The 19,235-nt window shown below is 34.9% G+C and overlaps 3 protein-coding genes and 1 non-coding gene across 7 annotated transcripts in view; 3 read left to right on the top strand and 1 right to left on the bottom strand.

Annotated features, from left to right (window-relative positions):
• LOC123876105 (E3 ubiquitin-protein ligase SH3RF1) overlaps window positions 1–2,047 on the top strand; it is a 44,640-nt gene extending 42,593 nt beyond the window's left edge. For all 4 annotated transcript variants that reach the window (XM_045922241.1, XM_045922240.1, XM_045922239.1 and 1 more), the window contains one exon: window positions 229–2,047. In XM_045922241.1, coding sequence (XP_045778197.1) covers window positions 229–300 — 72 coding nt within the window. In that variant the 3' untranslated portion in view covers window positions 301–2,047. The remainder of the gene's footprint in view (window positions 1–228) is intronic.
• A 5,982-nt stretch (window positions 2,048–8,029) lies between these two features.
• On the bottom strand, window positions 8,030–8,101 carry Trnad-guc. The gene has a single exon. It is a non-coding gene; the product is annotated as a tRNA-Asp (tRNA).
• A 4,563-nt stretch (window positions 8,102–12,664) lies between these two features.
• On the top strand, window positions 12,665–13,642 carry LOC123876088. Its single transcript, XM_045922227.1, has one exon. The coding sequence runs from the start codon at window positions 12,754–12,756 to the stop codon at window positions 13,171–13,173; it is 420 nt and encodes a 139-aa protein (XP_045778183.1). The 5' UTR covers window positions 12,665–12,753; the 3' UTR covers window positions 13,174–13,642.
• A 4,556-nt stretch (window positions 13,643–18,198) lies between these two features.
• On the top strand, window positions 18,199–18,944 carry LOC123876275. The gene has a single exon (XM_045922483.1). The coding sequence runs from the start codon at window positions 18,261–18,263 to the stop codon at window positions 18,846–18,848; it is 588 nt and encodes a 195-aa protein (XP_045778439.1). The 5' UTR covers window positions 18,199–18,260; the 3' UTR covers window positions 18,849–18,944.
• Window positions 18,945–19,235: the final 291 nt, after the last annotated feature.

Genomic DNA, 19,235 nt, shown 5'->3' with positions numbered 1-19,235 from the left:
CAGAGATATCGTACTTGGCCACTTTGTATAAAGCGTAACAAGGCATGTCCTTCGTTGTACAGAAGAATAGCTCCTGAAAATAGCATATTATACAATCGAAAATTATGTAAATGATAAAAGAGCGTGGATTTTTAAATCCCTAAATGTTTATATCACCAATATTTTTATACATACATATCGATTTCTCCGAGATTTCTGAACCGATTTGAAAAAGTGTTATTCTTCCAGGGCACGCTGCAGCGCACGGGCCGCACCGGCCTGTTCCCCGCCTCCTTCGTGCAGAGCGTGCCGCCCGACTGACGCTACGCACACGCTGGCTTCTACAGTGGCTTCTACAGTGGCCTCTACGATTACAGGAAAAACAATCTATAACACAGTGGTTTCCAGAACTCTGATCAACCGATAACGTTTAAACTATCATGAGTGATATCCATTATAAATATAAATGTATACCGGCTATCGGAGTATGCCTCACTAGTTTTGGACCCTCCGGACTCCTTTTTCAATGAAAGAAAGCAAATAAAACGTTTATTTCTTAAATTCTGCCACACATCACATAACTAAGGTTAAAATCTATTGAACGCACTTTGGTTAGACTTAAGTTCCAGTTAAAACGAGACAGATTTATGCGAGCGGTATAACGCTGTCTCGTTTTAACAGTGTCTTAAGTCTGAGTAAAATCAAAGTGCTCTCTATGGATCTCAGCTTCAGAGTTGGTTATCCCGGCGTTTCATCCACTTTAGCTTCAAAGCCAACCAGCCTCAAGCAACGCACAGACTGGAAACGCATTGAAAAAGGACCCAGAACGGGTTTGAAATTAGTTGGGCACACTCCAACACGTGAGTTAATCCGACATACGTTTACATTAGTTATATATCTACATAATATGATAATTCTGGTGTTCGTCCACCATGTGCAACGGATTTAGTTTTGAAAAAGTGACATTGGTGGTACCAAAACATATATATAATGAGATGACGCCCTTTATGTTTGCGGCCGAGCTGGCTTTATGGCAGCGTCGGACCTGTAATTGTATACTCTATCAACTTAGAGAAATTATTATAGGTCTTTCTCTGTTATATATACAAATTAAAGAGACAAATGTCAGTGGGCGTTAACCATTTCGAGCCACCAACCAATCACAAACATGTTTTCAAAAAACATTCGAAATTCAATTCGGAGACATTATTTGTTTGTGATTGGTTGATAAAGTATAGAAGGTACATTCGCGAAATGACTAATCGGCTATTTAAAAAAATTAAAAGGTTTTCAGTCAGTGCATAAATAAAACAAATACCAAGCAGTGAGACGACGCCCTTGATGTTTACGGACGAGCAGGTTTTGCGTCAGTGATCTCCTATATACCTGATATTTACTAAATTAGCACCAATATCGATCTAATTCATATACGTTCAAAACTGCCAACGTTTTGAAAGTACATCTAGCGTCAACAACTTGAGCAAAAAGCGAGGTAGTGCGGAAAAATTAGTGCAACGCGGAATAATCTTAATGACTGATTAACCAATCGCGTGCTCCCGCGCGGTAGAAAATCATATACCCCTCCCTCACATCCTCGCCTCCCGTCCCCTTCGGTCCGAGAGACCTAAGGAAAGTTGATGCATCGCAGGAAAAAAGAAACGAGTCATCAACCAATCGCGTGCTACCGTGCGATAGAAAACCATAAACCCCTCCCTCAACCCCCCCTTCCCCTTGCGTCCCCTTCGGTTGAGAGAGACAAGGAAACTTGGTAGAAAAAAAGAAGTGACTCATCAACCAATCGTGTGCTACCGTGCGATAGAAATCTACTCGCACCTCCTCCAGTCCACCAAATGACCTAAAAATCAATACTGCGCATTTGCTCAATTTGTTCGCCAATCACTATACATATTCTGAAACATCACTTTGAGAATTTCTAAATGACGTGTTATGTAACAAGTATATTTTTAAATAGATATTTTTCAATACCTTAGATGTTAATATTTCGATTCGGCCGTATCATAACTAACAAAAATTATTAAACATATTCGGTCTTGTTCTTTTTACACTAGAAAGAAAGGGATACATTGTTTAGTTTTGTTACGCTCGAATACGATCGATACTAATTCCTTTGAACACAAAACAAACAATTTTTACAGAACTAGAATTTAGTGCCAGCCTTTTCACATAGTTGACGGTGTCATGAATTTTAGCCCTTTAAAAATTCAGTTTAAATAATTGTGCAACCGAATTAGAAGTATTTTGTAGCTAACTTATTAACTTTAGGTAGTGTTTAATGTTAGAGATTTTCTAAATTAAAATTATGTATCTCAACTTACTGGCATGGCATTTTTCTCTTAACTAAATTTAGAATATTTACATCCTTTTCTTTTTCATATTGCTACAAATACAAACATTTTAGTGCTACAAAACAGTATGGTCAAAACTGGCACCTAAATTCACGAGGTTTGACAGTTTTAAATTAAGTGTGTCAGTCAGTCAGTGCCACTGATTCTGAGCGCAACCAAATTATAGAGTATTTTCATCTTTTTCTTACTAATGTAATAAGAAAAAGACAGACGAACTTAGTTTAAAATTGTCAAACCTCGTGACTTTATCACTGAATATTTAAGAAACCCTTAAGAATTTAGAGACGTTTCAGTATTTGGTTGTGTTATGTGAGATAGTAATTTTAATTCAGAACATCGTGGAACGATTTTGATACGATTTCAATGAATTTATTTTTATAGGATGGATACGCTTATTATGTTAGTAACTGATTTTTTAAGACTCGCCTGTGTTCCGAGTTCCTTTTAAACATTAATTATTATAACCAACTTATAAAAAGGTCAGGATAGTGGCGATGCGTATTGCTTGCTTTTCCTGCGTGTGTAGTAGAGGCGGTGATAGCCTAGGAGTCAAAACGTCGGCCTCTTTTTGTCGTCGGTCCGGGGTTGGATCCCGGGCACACACTTCTAACTTTACGGAAGCATTTTGAGTTTGATTGGCTTACTAGCTATGACCCCGACTTCGTCTGCGTGGACTACACAAACTTCAAACCTCTATTTTACCCCCTTAGGGGTTGAATTTTCAAAAAACCTTTCTTAACGGATGTCTACGTCACTATGCATGCTACCTGCATGCCAAATTTCAGCCCGATCGGTCCAGTAGTTTGAACCGTGCGTTGATAGATCAGTCAGTCAGTTATTCCTTTTATATATCTAGATATTCAAATAAGAGCCAAATTACGTTTATCTGGAGCGCACTACGAATAAGCTCCTCTTAAATTGCTTCAAATACGGAATACAGGTTAACATTTTGTTACTTTAATAAACACTGCCATATTAATGAATATTTCGTTAACAATGTAACAGTTTACATGAGGTTTCGAAACTTTATCCGATTTGGATTTTTTTTTAATTTAACTAAAGTACTTGTCCCTATCTGAGCTATTCCTTTAGTGTCCGATCGATGGTTAAAGACTGAGGGCGATTACGCACTCATCCGACCCGACTCCGTGAAAATACGGATTTAAAAAACTCGGACCGAACTCGGATATTACTTACGTACAACCATATTTCAAACTATGGAATATATATTAATATATAAATATCGCTCACCCTACTTTTAAATGTCACTGTTCAAATTGTCAGATGTAAAAATATTACATCTAAGTGTGAACAGTGACATTTAAAAGTAGGGTGAGCGATATTAATATATATTCCGTAGTTTGAAATAAGGTTGATTCAAATCCAAGCTATTCAGTGGGCATATTTGACATATCTACGTCATACGTCCGATTTGAATCCGAGGCACATCCGAGATAATATTCTCACGGATGACGGAGAGAACTCGGATGACAGAACTCGGAGCTAATGCGTAAGCTACCATACAAATAGTTCTACGACTACTTCGCAACGTATTTTCACGGATTCACATCGGATGCAATGCGTAATTGCAGAACGGCATTCCGAACAAGTGGTAAATTATTTTGACGATTCAAAAGCACTTGTAAAAGTCTACTTGAATGTATTGGAAATTGTAATGTATTCTATTCTATTGCCCTAACGGCCAGAATTAATAATAATAATAATCAAATAAATATGTATTTATGTAACATATATGTAGGTTTATTTATTTTTATGTGTGTAAGTATATTATATATTCTTTGACTTTTATATATATCTATTTTGTAACCGGGCGTGAGAGTTAGTAGTATTAAAATAATAATCAATCTTATCTGATATGTCGATAGGTAACGTTATTTGTCAAAAAGTTTATGGGTTTTTTAACAATGAACAACGTTTCTAGGCTACTTATCGACAGATTACGGATAGATTGAGTATCAATTTCGGCCGTACATACTGGCGCGGTGTTTATGCAAAAACCCTACCTTTGTGTAAAACGACACACCTAGAACCAAGTTTCAAAGTCTAGAAGTCGTTTCTAGATACCTAAATCATAAATGAATATTTTTTAAATTCGTCTTATAATCACTAACCACTTTGAACTCTGCTAAAACTACGCCGGAATGGGTCAATACTCAAAAACTTTTTTCGATCGGACACTAATTTTAATGTTAGGGTAGAAAATGTGTAGATATATTATTATATTTATCTACATCATAAAGTTACATTTTTCTTACAAAATATAATGAAATTAAGTAGCTAAGTGATTAAATAAAAAGTAGTTTTTAAATGTTTTCAAAAATTTGTTTAGAGAAATTTTAAATGTAAGACTGTATTATAATGGTGAAATTTTTGTCATACTTAGTGTAAAATTTAATTGTCTTCGTATATTGTATAATTAGGTGAATATATTTTATACTTTCGTTTCTTACTAGTGGTATAATATAGCATTTAGATTTTAACTTTAGTTTATACTTTAAATTATTATTTATTCTGCACATGTTTTGGGACGACTTTTTAAAACTATCATTTGATATTGTGTACTTTTTCACAAAGTTTTAGTTATATCTATGTGAAAGAAAACCATTGCCGTAAGCATTGATATATTGATTTGAAAAAAAATATATATATATTGTCAAGATCGAAAGTCGTCAATGAAACTAAATGTGTAATATATTTATTTATGCATGAGAAATTAAATCGCTCAAAATTTTTAGTTAGTATATCAATGAGTAACCGTTTTTTTAACGATTTTTATTGAATTTTTTCCTTTTCATTTTTAACTCTTAATGGTTACTAATTAAAAAATCAATTGATCAGTTAAGTTCAATCGACAAAAAGAACTGATTTTATTTTAAGTATTTATTTGAAATTGACTTTTTTTATTACTTTTGATAATAATAATTTTTAAATGTATTCATACATGTATCCAAACAACGAATTTGTAAAACATGTTTTTAAAAAGAAATAAGAATTATTATCTGACTACCCATGATACTCAAAAATGTTTTTGGATAAGTATTTTTAATGAATGTCATAGTTTAAAATTTTAATTATGATATTGAATGATCGACACAAATTTAAAAAAAAATGTGAAAATTTACTTACAAGTTCTAATCAGAAATATTACAAATTGTTATTCTTTTTTGTACTCTTACAAAATCGTTTTTAGGGAAACTTGAAATTTTATCAAAATTAAACTTGTTAAAATAATTACTTAGCAAAATTTAGAATTATATTTGTGTGTAATTTTTTTACATAAAATATGAAAAAATATGTAAGAAATCTAAGGCTGCGTTCTGAGTGACAGACATTTTATTAATAAAATATTTGCAGATATTGAAAGTTACTTTTTAAAATAAACCTATTTACATTGTTTTTTTTTTTAACTCGGATTGCTCCACTGGGAATGCAGTTGAAATATTGTAGACTTGTGAAGCAGCTATATATTTATAAACTCAGTAGTCAGTTTGGATATGCCCTAATAATCTATTTTTCTTTAGCTTACTTAAGAGGATCGTCTAGTTGTAAATTTTCATACCAAAAGCGATAACGTTTTTCTGCCTGTTAATGTAGTCCAATTTTCATAATTTTTAGCAATGTTGTAGATATAATGAAGAGCTATGCTCGTACGTTTAAATTTTAGAGAAATATTGCTTATGTTAAAAGTTACTGGCTTCTAAATATCCATATTTTTGACATAAAATCTTTCTTGAGTATTCAAAAAAAATATATAATTAAACTAAAAGACTAATAAATAAAACGTACGAGCCTAGATTAAGGTTTACTGAATGTAATGAGATCAAAATTGTCTAATTTTGTAAACGTCTTGGGGGTAAAAACGTTATCACATGAAACAATATTTCAAGAATACAAGTGTAAATTAAAAATTTATAACACCCCCAACAAGTGAAGGTTACAGTAACTAGAAAAAAGCTGATAACTTTCAAACGGCTGAACCGATTTTCTTGGATTATAGCTAAGAATACTCTCGATCAAGCCATCTTTCAAACAAAAAAAAAAAACTAAATTAAAATCGGTTCATTAGTTCAGGAGCTACGATGCCACAGACAGATACACAGATACACACGTCAAACTTATAACACCCATCTTTTTGGGTCGGGGGTTTATAAAATGAAGGCAAATGCCTACTGGACTATGAAAAAAATTTGGAAAAATTTACAACTCGACTATCGTCTTAAAAGTTAAACAAATCACAGATAACACCACACAGAAATCCGTAAGCGACGTACTTGGCGTTTGGTACGCGTTTAAAAAAGGCGTAAGCGCCGTGCATATCGCGTTGCTTACGCGTTTCTGCGAAGCTATGTTTAATTTCAAGTCAAGGAAAAATAATCAAATGTATTTTATAGAAATGTATTAACAGGGCTCTCTCCGTCACTCGTTTCCACTCGTTTCATACAATCGTAGTTCCAATTTCATTTGAATATTAAGCAACCAAAGTCCATGAAATTTTGCAGACATATTCTAGAAACTAATATCTGTGTCTGTGGTGTTTTAGATTTTTCTAAAAATATGTAGTTTTAAAATTACAGGGGCTCAAAGATTTGTATGTAAATTTTTAAGACCGCGTAACTTTGAAACCGAATATTTTAACAGAAATGTGGAAAACCACAGAATATTACTTTATAGAATATGTCTGCAAAATTTCATGGACTTTGGTTGCTTAATATTCAAATGAAATTGGAACTACGATTGTATGAAACGAGTGACGGAGAGAGCCCTGTTAAACATCAGCTAAAACACTGGGAGTCAAATAGTCGATAAGTAGATGAAAAAATACTCCGTTAATTTAGTTGATAATTAGTACCTAAATACGATACTGCTCTGTATGTAACTAAGCTTTGTATAAATAAGGAGACCATATCGGAGAGTTTTAGTTCACTTCTGGAGAGAAATAAACATTTTCTTCCTTTATGTTAAGTGATTTTTATTTTATCCCCTTTAACAGGGCTCTCTCCGTCACTTACTCCATACAATCGTAGTTCCAATTCGATTTGAATATTAAGCAACCAAAGTCCATGAAATTTTGCAGACATATTCTAGAAACGAATATCATTAAAAAAAATTACAATGTGTTTAAATCAAGGTAAGAAACTTTACTAAGTGGGGTATCCTATGAAAGGTAACTGCACATTCTAAAACAGATTTTTATTTTTATGCATAATAGTTTTTGATTTATTGTGCAAAATGTTAAAAAAATACCCGAGTACGGAACCCTCAGTGCGCGAGTCCGACTCGCACTTGGCCGGTATTTTATTTATTTGTCGTTATAGCTGCAATTTTGTGAAAATTTCAACCCTGTCTATTCATGAAATACAGCCTTGCTGACAGACAGACGGACGGACAGCGGGGGCTTATTAATAGGGTCCCATTGGCACTCTTCAGAATACGGAACCCTAAAATCCGGCCAAGTGTGTACTGGCAAACTTGCCCATATTATACTAATGTAATCTGTGAATTTACCTTAGAAGAAATGGCAAAGACTTGGCTTGACACAAAAATACTTTAATATTAAGTAGGTACAAAGGAAATCTAAATTTTTCCTTTTGTATGATATGAACGATCTTCACAGTTCCATTGCCACAAAAATTTAAAAAAAAAAATTCAAAAAGCAAAAACACCTCCCCGGCGGGGAATCGAACCCCGGTCTCCCGCGTGACAGGCGGGGATACTTACCACTATACTACCGAGGATTGTGATGAGCTTGTTCAAATTATAGAATGTATTCTACATCATTTTGCCGTCCCAAATCAATACTTATTGTGATCATTCAATGATTTTATTGACGACTTGAAAAACAGATTCTGGCAACATTACTACTTCAAAATCTTTGTAAATTACTACTACAGAGAGAGTACCTAAAGATTTATACTGTGCTGCTAGATAACTATGTAACTACCTAATATTATAAGTACTTAGTAATTACCTATTTACAAAATTACTCCATTTTCGCAACATTCTTACGCTCTCTGAAACTTTTTTAGCTATATACTTAAACTTAATATAGTTTGATAATTTATTATCAAGCTAGACGATGCCCGCGACTTCGTCCGCGTGGATGTAGGTTTTTGAAGATCCCGTGGGAACTGTTTGGTATTGCGGGATAAAAAGTTGTCTATGTCAATAACATGGACGTAAGCTACCTCGGTACCAAACATACAAATCAGTTGAGCGAATGGGTCTTTAGGATTCCCGTGGGAACTCTTTGATTTTCAGGGATAAAAGCAGCCTATGTCCGACCCCGGGATATAAGCTAACTCTGTACCAAACGTCAGAATCATTTAAACTGTTGGGCCGTGAAAAGGTAGCAGACAGACACTTTCGCATTTATAATATTATAAATATATAAATATGGATGATCTTTTCATCCGATAAAAGAATTAAAAGGCAATCACGGACTTTCATCAAATTCGCAACTTAGATGACCGTTGACCGCCTCCCGCAATTTCTACAAGTAGGTAGGTATGGAATATGGATAGATACCGCTATTATTCGTGGTACGTATTTTTCTCAGTCCATTGTTCAGTAAAATGTCTCTCGCTTTCACTCATTTTGCAAGAACGGAGATCGAAAGTTTAAATTGATTTCAAAGCTTCATCATAATATTATAAATGCGAACGTGGGTCTGTTTGTCTGCTAGCATTTCAGGGTCCAACAGTTTAAACGAATTTGAAGTTTGGCATAGAGTTATACATCCCGGGGACAAACATAGGCTACCTACTTTTTATCCCGGATTTTTTTAGAAAACCTAAATACACGCGGACGAAGTTCTGGGCATCATCTTATTGTTAGTAATTATTATTATTTAGATAAGTGGTAGATGCTCTTGACGATTCAAAGTACTTGTAAAAGTCTAATTGAAGAAAAATATTTTGAATTTACTTACTGTCCTATTTAAAACAAGTCGCGCTGACATTTTTAATAGGTCAATACATCATATAATGACGCATTTAAGAGGCGGTAGGTAAAAGTTCAGTGCATGCAGGTGTGACACTGGATCTAGTCTAGACTATACAATAAGGTTAATAAATAGGCACTAAAAAAAACGCTTCCCTGCCGCCACCATGGTTTTTGACGTGACAACGTCTTATAATTCGATAGAGCCGGCTGCACGCACGAAAAAACATGACTCATGCGGCGTTACCTCGCTCTGAGGCGTTCCATGTAAGGCTTGAAGTGCAAGCGAGAGCGCGGAACGAGCGACAAAGAAGCACAATCGGCATTTGTTGTCACGTTCAACTATCGTCAGTAAACCGACTTTACAGACAACCAATTTTTTTTATTCAAATACAAGTTAGCCGTTGTCTGCAATCTCACCTGGTAGTAAGTGATGAATGTAATTAAAATACTAGTAAACTGTACATAATTAAAATACCAAATCAAATCAACGAGATGATTGAACCACCAAATCCATTTCTACTGATAGAGCCAACAGTAATCGAATTGATGACGGCTTTACCACAGGCGCAAAGGTCTTAGAATAATCTTGGATGGTTACCCCGCTTCCATCTTAGACTGCATCATCACTTACCACCAAGTGAGATTGCAGTCAAGGGCCGACTTAAGAATCTGAACAAAAAAATGATTTCCTTTTCTTGACAGATACGACAGAGAGGCAGACAGACAGGCAGACAACGATGTGATCACACTAATATTGTAAAGGAGAAAGTTTGTATGTGTGTGTGTGTGTGTGTGTGTGTATGTTTGTTACTCCTTCACGCAAAAACTACTGGACGGATTGGGCTGAAATGTAGAATGGAAATAGATTTTAACCTGGATTAGCACATAGGCTACTTTTTATCCCGGAAAATCAAAGAGTTCCCACGGGAATTTTAAAAAACCTACATTCACGCGAACGAAGTCGCGGGTATCAGCTAGTCTTATATACCTCTTTTCCTTTTGACCTACAGAACCGTGAAAAGTCTAAAAACTCGTTTAAAAATATTTTTTAACTTCAAATGCGATATATGCCTGCCTTAGCAATTATGTCAATAGGCTCGCTCTTAATTTACAACCCTTCGCTGCACACCACGGTTTTAATCCGCATATATGTATTTTAATGCAAAAAAATTGCAGAAGTTTTTCTTTTTGCAAAACTTTTTAGTTTTTACCTATTAATAGTTTAAATTCAGAGAATATAATCATCATCACTGCTGGACATGGAGTAGGTCTTTTGGAGGGTCTTCCACAAGCCACCGCGCCGCCTGAATCCAGTGGCTTCCTGCGACTCGTTTGATGTCGTCAGTCCAGTTAGTGGGAGGTCGCAACTCGCAAGGGTACCTTATGCTATAGCTGATGGGGTAATTGCCCTTGGCCTAGAATCATGAAGCAATGTCTTATAGCCAAGTAAAGGGGAAAATCCGACGACCATACTTAAGTTACTAAATCCGTACACCAAAGGTTGCCTGTAAGAGATTGATATAGCAATAAGCCCGCCTTTGCACCATCACATCACACTAATATTATAAAGGCGAAAGTTTGTGTGTATGTGTGTGTGTGTGTATGTGTGTGCGTGTGTATGTTTGTTACTCCTTCACGCAAAAACTACTAGACGGATTTGGCTGAAATTTGGAATGGAGATAGATAATTTCCTAGATTAGCATATAGGCTACTTTTTATCCCGGAAAATCAAAGAGTTACCACGGGACTTCGAAAAACCTAAATCCACGCGGGCGAAGTCGCGGGCATCGGCTAGTCTAGTATAGTTTCTTCGAATGTTTTCTGTATAAGTAAGTATACATATTATGTTTGTATGTGCAATAATAAGACCTTTGTTAACCACCCATATTAAGCAAATAAACAAACTATTTCAATAAAGTTTTCCAGATAAATAAAAATAAATTGCGCTTACAAACTTATATTAGCAATGTGAGATATCTAATTTAAGCAACAAAATAATTACACGTAGGTATGGGATAGGTATCCTTTCAAGGTACGGAACCCTCAGTGCGCGAGTCCAACTCGCACTTGACCGGTTTTTATAGGAGCGCAGCTAAATAATCGCGTGGAAGTATTCCATTGCAAATTGCAATGGTTGTTGACATTTGATATCCATTCTACGCATTGTTTTGTTTTATTTAGGTATCACTCAAGGATTTTGTATTATTATTTTGGTACCTGTCACTTTATACCAAGCCTATGAACCACGACCAATTAATACACAAAATAATCAGCTAAGTGCGAGTCATACTTACTTTTCAATGGTGATAGCCTAGAGTGCCTTTAACAGAGCTCTCTCCGTCACTCGTTTCATACAATCGTAGTTCCAATTTCATTTGAATATTAAGCAACCAAAGTCCATGAAATTTTGCAGACATATTTTAGAAACTAATATCTGTGTCTGTGGTGTTTTAGATTTTTCTAAAAATATGTAGTTTTAAAATTACAGGGGCTCAAAGATTTGTATGAAAATTTTTAAAACCCGCGTAACTTTGAAACCGAATATTTTAACAGAAATCTGGAAAACCACAGACATAGATATTAGTTTCTAGAATATGTCTGCAAAACTTCATGGACTTTGGTTGCTTAATATTCAAATGAAATTGGAACTACGATTGTATGAAACGAGTGACGGAGAGAGCCCTCTTAAGACGACGCGGACGGTCTCTTATTGTTACGATCCCAAGCACGCATTTCTAACGTTCAAAGTTATGTGCGTTTACGCAATTAAAATATATCACTTCCTTTAACGGGGAACATCGCGAGGAAACCTACTTGCCTGAGAGTTGTTCATAATGTCCTCAAAGGCGTGTGAAGGCTGCCAATTTGCACTTGGCCAGGGTCGTTGACTAATGATCGAACCCTTCTCATTGTGAAACGAGACGACGATGGGTTGATTTTTTTAAATAAAAAATAGCGAGCATACGAGCAGGCGGGTCACCTGATGTTAAGTGATTACCGCCGCCCATGAACATTTGCAGTTCCAGATTATACCGCCGATGCGTTGCTGGCCTTGAATAGACCTATGGTGTGAGCTAGTGGGAACACCGCCGATGGGAGTTGATTCCACAGTTTGCATGTGCGTGGAAAAAAGGATCTGAAGGGTTATGAATGAATCAATGATGTTGATTGTATGCAGCTTTTCACGTCATAGGTTTTGTGACGTAACCGAATTACTCTAGTGGGACCCCAGGCTAACTTTCTGATTTAACCCGCTAAAGCCTTCGCTGTGGGCCGTGGCTCGAGTGAATGCAATGACGAATCGAGCCGTCGCGACGCGACGTTCGACGACGACGGAGGTTGGAAAACGGGAAAAACGACTCCCCAGTACTTATCAGACCGGCAAGCGGGAAGGACCTTTCGCGCGTCGCGTTGTTATGCGCTATCCCCAACCGTGGACTCTAAAATGCCGACCGATATTATACCGTCTTGTCGTACCGAACACTTCGGGCCTAGTTTCAGTAAGAAATCGTGCGACGCGGAGCAAAAATCCGGCTTTTTAGTGCTGCTGGGCCAAAGCGGGATGCGAAAAGACGTGCGCGTGGTTGTGTACAGAACCTCTTTGGAGCACTTTGCTGTGATATATCCTAGGAAGCGGCTATCGAAGCCTCTATGTGTGGTTAATTTGCGGAACACGGCAGTGGAGCGAGACGAAGCGAACGGATTTTTTGTTAGACAGAAAGGGTACGACAACGCAGTGTCCGCGAGGTTTCTTTGCTCCGAGAGGGACATGGAGGCTTGGTTGTCGGCGTTTTCCGCGCATACATCGCAGCCCTGTCCGCACCAGTCGAGTCTGCCGGTGCTAGTCGAAACAGAGGAGAGCTAAGCAGTCGATTTTATCATCTATGTGATCTGAGTTGTCTTACTCTCGGAGATTTCTCACGAAATCACTAACGAGGTTATGTTTGTTTTGCAATGATGCGAAAGTGAAAGTTGCAGATTTTTTGCGAGTGCACGAAAGTCAATCGCACCCACATTGCCAGGCCGAGCCTGAAGTTCTGCGAACTTAAGAGTCACTGGAAAGTAGTCGTTAATATTTGCTAATTGTTAATTAAGATATCTAGGTTCCTACCTACCTGATGACCTAGGTACCTATTTCAAATGTCTCGTAGATTTTTCTTCCTAATTATAATTAATTATTATTATTATAAGAGTGAAATGGGAGGCTTTCAAAGTGGAGATTGAATTCGACGTTATAGGTCAAAAAAACCGGCCATGTGCGAGTCAGACTCGCGCACTGAGGGTTCCGTACACGGGTATTTTTTCCAACATTTTGCACGATAAATCAAAAACTATTATACATAAAAATAAATAAAAATCTGTTTTGGAATGTACAGGTAAAGCCCTTTCATATGGTACCCCATTTGGTATAAGTAGTTATCTTACTTTGAAAATTGAAACACTTTTTAATTTTTGATAAATATTATAAAGAAACGAAATTATTTCATTTTTAATGGGCATTAGTATTTAAACATAACTTCACAATAATGTTAATAGATGTCTTACTCTGAACTACTATAATTGTAATACTAACTCGAATGAAGAATTGTTTTTATGTTGAAATATATTTTAATTAATTTATCCGCAGTCAAGATAAACGTTGAATATTAAATTTTTGCGTAACTCGTCGTAATTTAAATAACAAATTTCCATTTTGCTATCCAAACTAGTTTGGATGCAACTTGTGCATGATAAGAGCTTCCAAGGCCGAGCAATTCAAAAAGAAAAGACGTTGAAGAAAATTAAAATGTACTTATATATTTTTTGGCTTTTTTATATAAGCTTTGCTATTTCTAATCCTATCTTCTTACCCGACTGCGGCAAAGCCAAAAGGAAGGGTTATGATTTTAGCAGTCTATGTATGTATGTATGTTTATATCCAAATTCTGTGTGTTCTAGCGGATGCCTAACGGATGTTACATCAATAATCAATATCGTTAATCAATAAAGTGGAGGTATCCAATATTTTTTTTGCAATTGTAACTACCGAGTGGGGTGTCAAATGAAAGAGAAGAAAATTTTGAGCTCATGTATATAAATGTACAATAACATAAAAATATACCAAGTGACAAAAACAATTATTTTGCTCTTATATTTTAGCGTTTATAAAGACGATCGCAGTCGGGTTTTAGTTTTCAACTTTTTAAGCAAAATTGTCGTCAAGCGCAAGCCTTTCTCATAATGGATTTGTACAAATGTGATTACAACTATTTATGTAATTTTGGGTTTTTTATCAGATGGGATTTAAAGTTTGATAAATAATTATAATAATTACGCATACCTATAGGTAATTAGAGTAGGAATTTGATGATTGCATGAATTATACTATAGCGTAAACCAACTTAAATACCGAATGAGCTTAGTCATTGTGAAAGTAAAGTTAATAAACAATATCTAGTAGCAATTTGTTATTCCTTATTTTAATAAATCACAAGTGTAAATTAAAAATTTATAAGACCCCCGACAAGTGAAGGTTAGGGTATATAACTAGAAAGGAGCTGATAACTTTCAAACGGCTGAACCGATTTTGTTGGATTAAAGCTAAGAATACTCTCGATCAAGCCACCTTTCAAATAAAAAAAAACTAAATTAAAATCGGTTCATTAGTTTAGGAGCTACGATGCTATAAACAGATACACCGGTATACAGATACACACGTCAAACTTATAACACCCTTCTTTTTGGGTCGGGGGTTAAAAAATTAAGGGTCAGTACAGGGAAAGAAAACCTTCAAAATTCTTAATAATTAATTTTGTGTGGGGTAGTTAAATATAAAGAAAATTAATGGCTTAATATAATTTTTTACTTGAATTGTTAAATATTTTTGTGAATATTTCGTATACTGTGTAATGTGTTCAATTAAGTAATTATAAGGACAGCTGTGATAGAATTTTGGTAAAAATAAACTATGTAGGTACATATTTGTATAAGTACATAGTTTAAAAAAATGAAAAATAATAGATTTTTGACAAAAATTGTCAACAACTTTGACTCTTGATTCAAAATTACTTTTTATTTATTATAGACTTTATCGAATATTTCAATTTTTTTTTTCCTTTTTCTTTTCTGAGCAATAACATTGACCCTGCATTTTTCCATTTTGAGACTAGAAATAGTAACAAAAAGATATTAGAAAATCGGTAAAATGGTATAATCTATTAATTAATATAAGTAAGAATGTATAAATACATAATAAGGGAAGCTGGCGAACATAACGGTGTGATTACACTTTTAACCGAAATACTTTTTTTCTTTAATCAGGACATTTTTGGCTCACTGAATACAAATCTAAAAATCTAAATTAATCAAATCTAAATTAAAGCCTCGATAGCTCAACGGTTGAGGAGCGGACTGAATTCTGAAAGGTCGGCGGTTCAAACCCCACCCGTTGCACTATTGTCGTACCCACTCCTGGCACAAGCTTTACGCTTAATTTGGAGGGGAAAGGGGAGTATTAGTTATGATTAGCATGGCTAATATTCTTTATAAAAATAAATAAATCTGAACTAGTTTCTAGGCAAAAATGCCTAAAACTATACTCAAACTGAGAGTCTAAACTGAACTGTCATCATGAAATTATGAATGATTTCTATCAGTAATAAAAACAAACTTGAACTGATTCAGCGTTTATTTAGACGATCATAGTCGTAGTATTATAGTAGTATAGTAGAATTTTGATATTATAGTCGGTCAGCTAGATACTGCTTAATTCTCAAATTCAAACTGATTTCCAAGCAAAACGACCAACATCTGTGCTAAAATTGAGTCCTAAGTTCGTGATTTCGATCAAAATGGTATAAGTCTCACGAATCATCAGTTTTTGCTCCTCTTTTAAAATTTTTCATTTCTTGCAATAACTTACACCGTTTAGTTTGCCAGCTCCTGTTAAATTCTTCTATGATGTCAAATTATGACCAGATATTCGGATTGTATACCTATAATAATAATCAATTAAGAATTATTACTCTTGTCTCATATTGACCTATTGATTAAATATTATTACCTAAATTACGTCTCAGTGAATGACCAATATGATGTACTTGTTCTAGTATTTTTGAGTAGAATAATATCTAGGTATTTCTAGTCTTATTGTTAGCGTTTGTTTATAACTATTAAAATACTGTATACTTTATACAGATAAATAGATAGATATAACTAAGTAAACCATTTAACTACGAAGTAAGTACATGTAAACAAAAAACAAAGGAAATTGAAAAATAACATTGTAATAAAATTTTAATAATTTAATAAACCTTTTTCATTAATATCGTATATTGTTAAATGTAGTATTTTTTAACATTAAAATATTTTTCTCCCACTTGCTCGGAAATGGCTACTTTACTGAAAAAAGGATACCTATCTTATCAGAGGATTGTAATTAGGCCTTTGCTGGCTGCACGCCAGCAATTTCCAAGAGGACTGTAATGGAAATTGCTGGACAGCTTTTATTAATCTAAAAACATGGCATATATTATTATGTATGATATAATATTACCTACTTTTACTTTACAACCCTAATAACTTAGTTGATTAAAATGTTTTCAATGCAAATTGTAGTTAAAATGTGACACTGTGATCAGTGATCAACTGCACCTACGGCGTCATAACAGGGGCATGAGACGGGCCTGCCCGCGAAATTCTTTAATTGGGTTTTTCGCAATTTGTAAACTAATACGACAACGTAGGCTTATGGCATTTTAACTGCGACTGTGGCAGTATCATCCTCACAGGTTTATATAAAAATCTTTACTTGAAAAGGTCCAGTTTAAGAAATTAGTTCTAGTATCGACTAGTTTGTGAGTTATAGTCGATACTAGAACTAACTTCTTAAACTGGACCCTTTCAAGTAACGATTTTTATATAAACCTGTGAGGATGATACTGCCATTGCCGCAGTTAAAATACCATAAGCCTACGTTGTCGTATTAGTTCACAAATTGCGAAAAACCAAATTAAATTTGAATTTTGCGGGCAGGCCCGTCGCTTCCACCTTATGTTCTATTTTTAAAAAAAGTTCATTATTCTGAATTTGTTTAAACGCACGTAAAAGAAAATCGTACCTATTTAATTATTGTGATATCATAAATGTGTGATTGTTTTTTAAAATAACCTACTTAGGTAACTGAAATTAATCATAATATCTTAGGTATCTACTTAATGATTAATTGTTTAATAAATAAAGTTTAACATTGTAATGTCGTATCTATGGAGTTTTATTCATTTTATTCCTTCTTAGGATGTTCACGATATTTGACCAGCTGCAGCGGGTGATTCGCAAACTCAGTGATCATCACTGAATGAAAGTGATCGAAGCTCGAATTTGACATTTTATTTTTAAACCATTGAGGATTGCTACCAAATATTACTAATTATATTGCTTAGTGAAGCAGCAATGTAGAACAAATTAATGTCAAATGAGTTCGATGGCTTTCATTTCATGATCAAGTATCAACCCATTTAGTAATTACATAACATGGACATAGGCAACTTTTTATCCCGAAACATCAGACAGTTCCCAGGGTATTTAAAAACACTAAATCCACTGGACAACGTCGCGGGTAATCATCTAGTAAGTACAATAGTAATCCTATCTTCACTTCGCTTATTATCGACCAGATTTTACTTAGGTTATCGTTAGTATTGTGTTCTGTGTAGGTACCTAAAGCGGATAATGATGATTTTTGGTTTCCTGTAAGAATTTTTTTATAAGCACAATAATACGGAACCCTACGTTGAGTTGAATTATCTAACAGTATTAGGTACCTACTGCACTAAGTTATAAAATACTAGGTATGATTTTTACACCGAAATCTAACGACCAATTAAGGAACAATAACCAACTCGATAACCAAACCCCTAGCTTCAATTTTTAAATGTATGAAATTAAATGTAAACGTTTATAGACGCGAAAAATATGATTCGGAGCCTTACGAAATTCAGTAAAGTTATGATATTTCTAATAACATTTACAATTTATGTAGTTCTCTCATTCAAACCGCTAACAAAAGAAGAACAAATGAACAAATACAACAAAATGAATCAAGAAGTAGAACCGTTCAGAAAGAACTTAACAGAATGCGCGCGGCAAGTCAAAGCTTCAATGGTCGACGTAGAAAATTTCTTGAAAAGGATCCCTCAGTCAACAATGCAAGGTAAATGCTTCGTTGCCTGTATCCTAAGACGAAATAATATCATAAAGGGCAACAAAATATCAGAAGAGAATCTTCTAGAAGTAAACAGAGCGGTTTACGGAGAAGATGAAGAAGTTATGTCAAGGTTAAAATCTGCGATTGACGAGTGTTACAAAGCGGTTGAAATGATTTTCGAAATATGCGAGTATGCGTCGGTGTTTAACGATTGCATGCATATGAAAATGGAGCATATTCTGGACAAAGTTACCATGGAGAGGCGGATGGAGGCTTTGGGTCAAATGTCGTCCGATCCCGATGTCTGGACTGATGATGAAGATGAACTTTTGAAGCTGGTTAAAGACGAATTGTAGATTGCATTTTTGTTTCTCTCTCGTCTGGCTTTACAAAGATTAGCCAGTTTCAAGTTTGTAGTTATTTCCAAGTTAGGGAAACTATATAGTTAAGTATGGACTGTGTGAGCCACAATTTTAAGACGACTAAGAAGATGCAATGAAGAGGATGCAAGTCTTCTGAGACTTATATAATTATGTAAAAATAAAAATTCGGTCAAGTGCGAGGCGCACTTGCACACGAAGGGTTCCGTACTATTGTACAAGAAATAACAGTTTTTATTTATTTTTAATTTTCTTGGCGACTATTTTGAATTTTTTATTATTTGTTGTTTTAGCGGCAATAGAAATTATACGTTCTGTGAGAAAATCAATTCTCTACCTATTACAGTTCGCGAGATACAGACC

Source organism: Maniola jurtina, chromosome 21 (assembly GCF_905333055.1).
Source record: "Maniola jurtina chromosome 21, ilManJurt1.1, whole genome shotgun sequence".
Taxonomy (NCBI): Eukaryota; Metazoa; Arthropoda; class Insecta; order Lepidoptera; family Nymphalidae; genus Maniola; species Maniola jurtina.
This window is presented reverse-complemented; position numbering and strand designations above follow the sequence as displayed.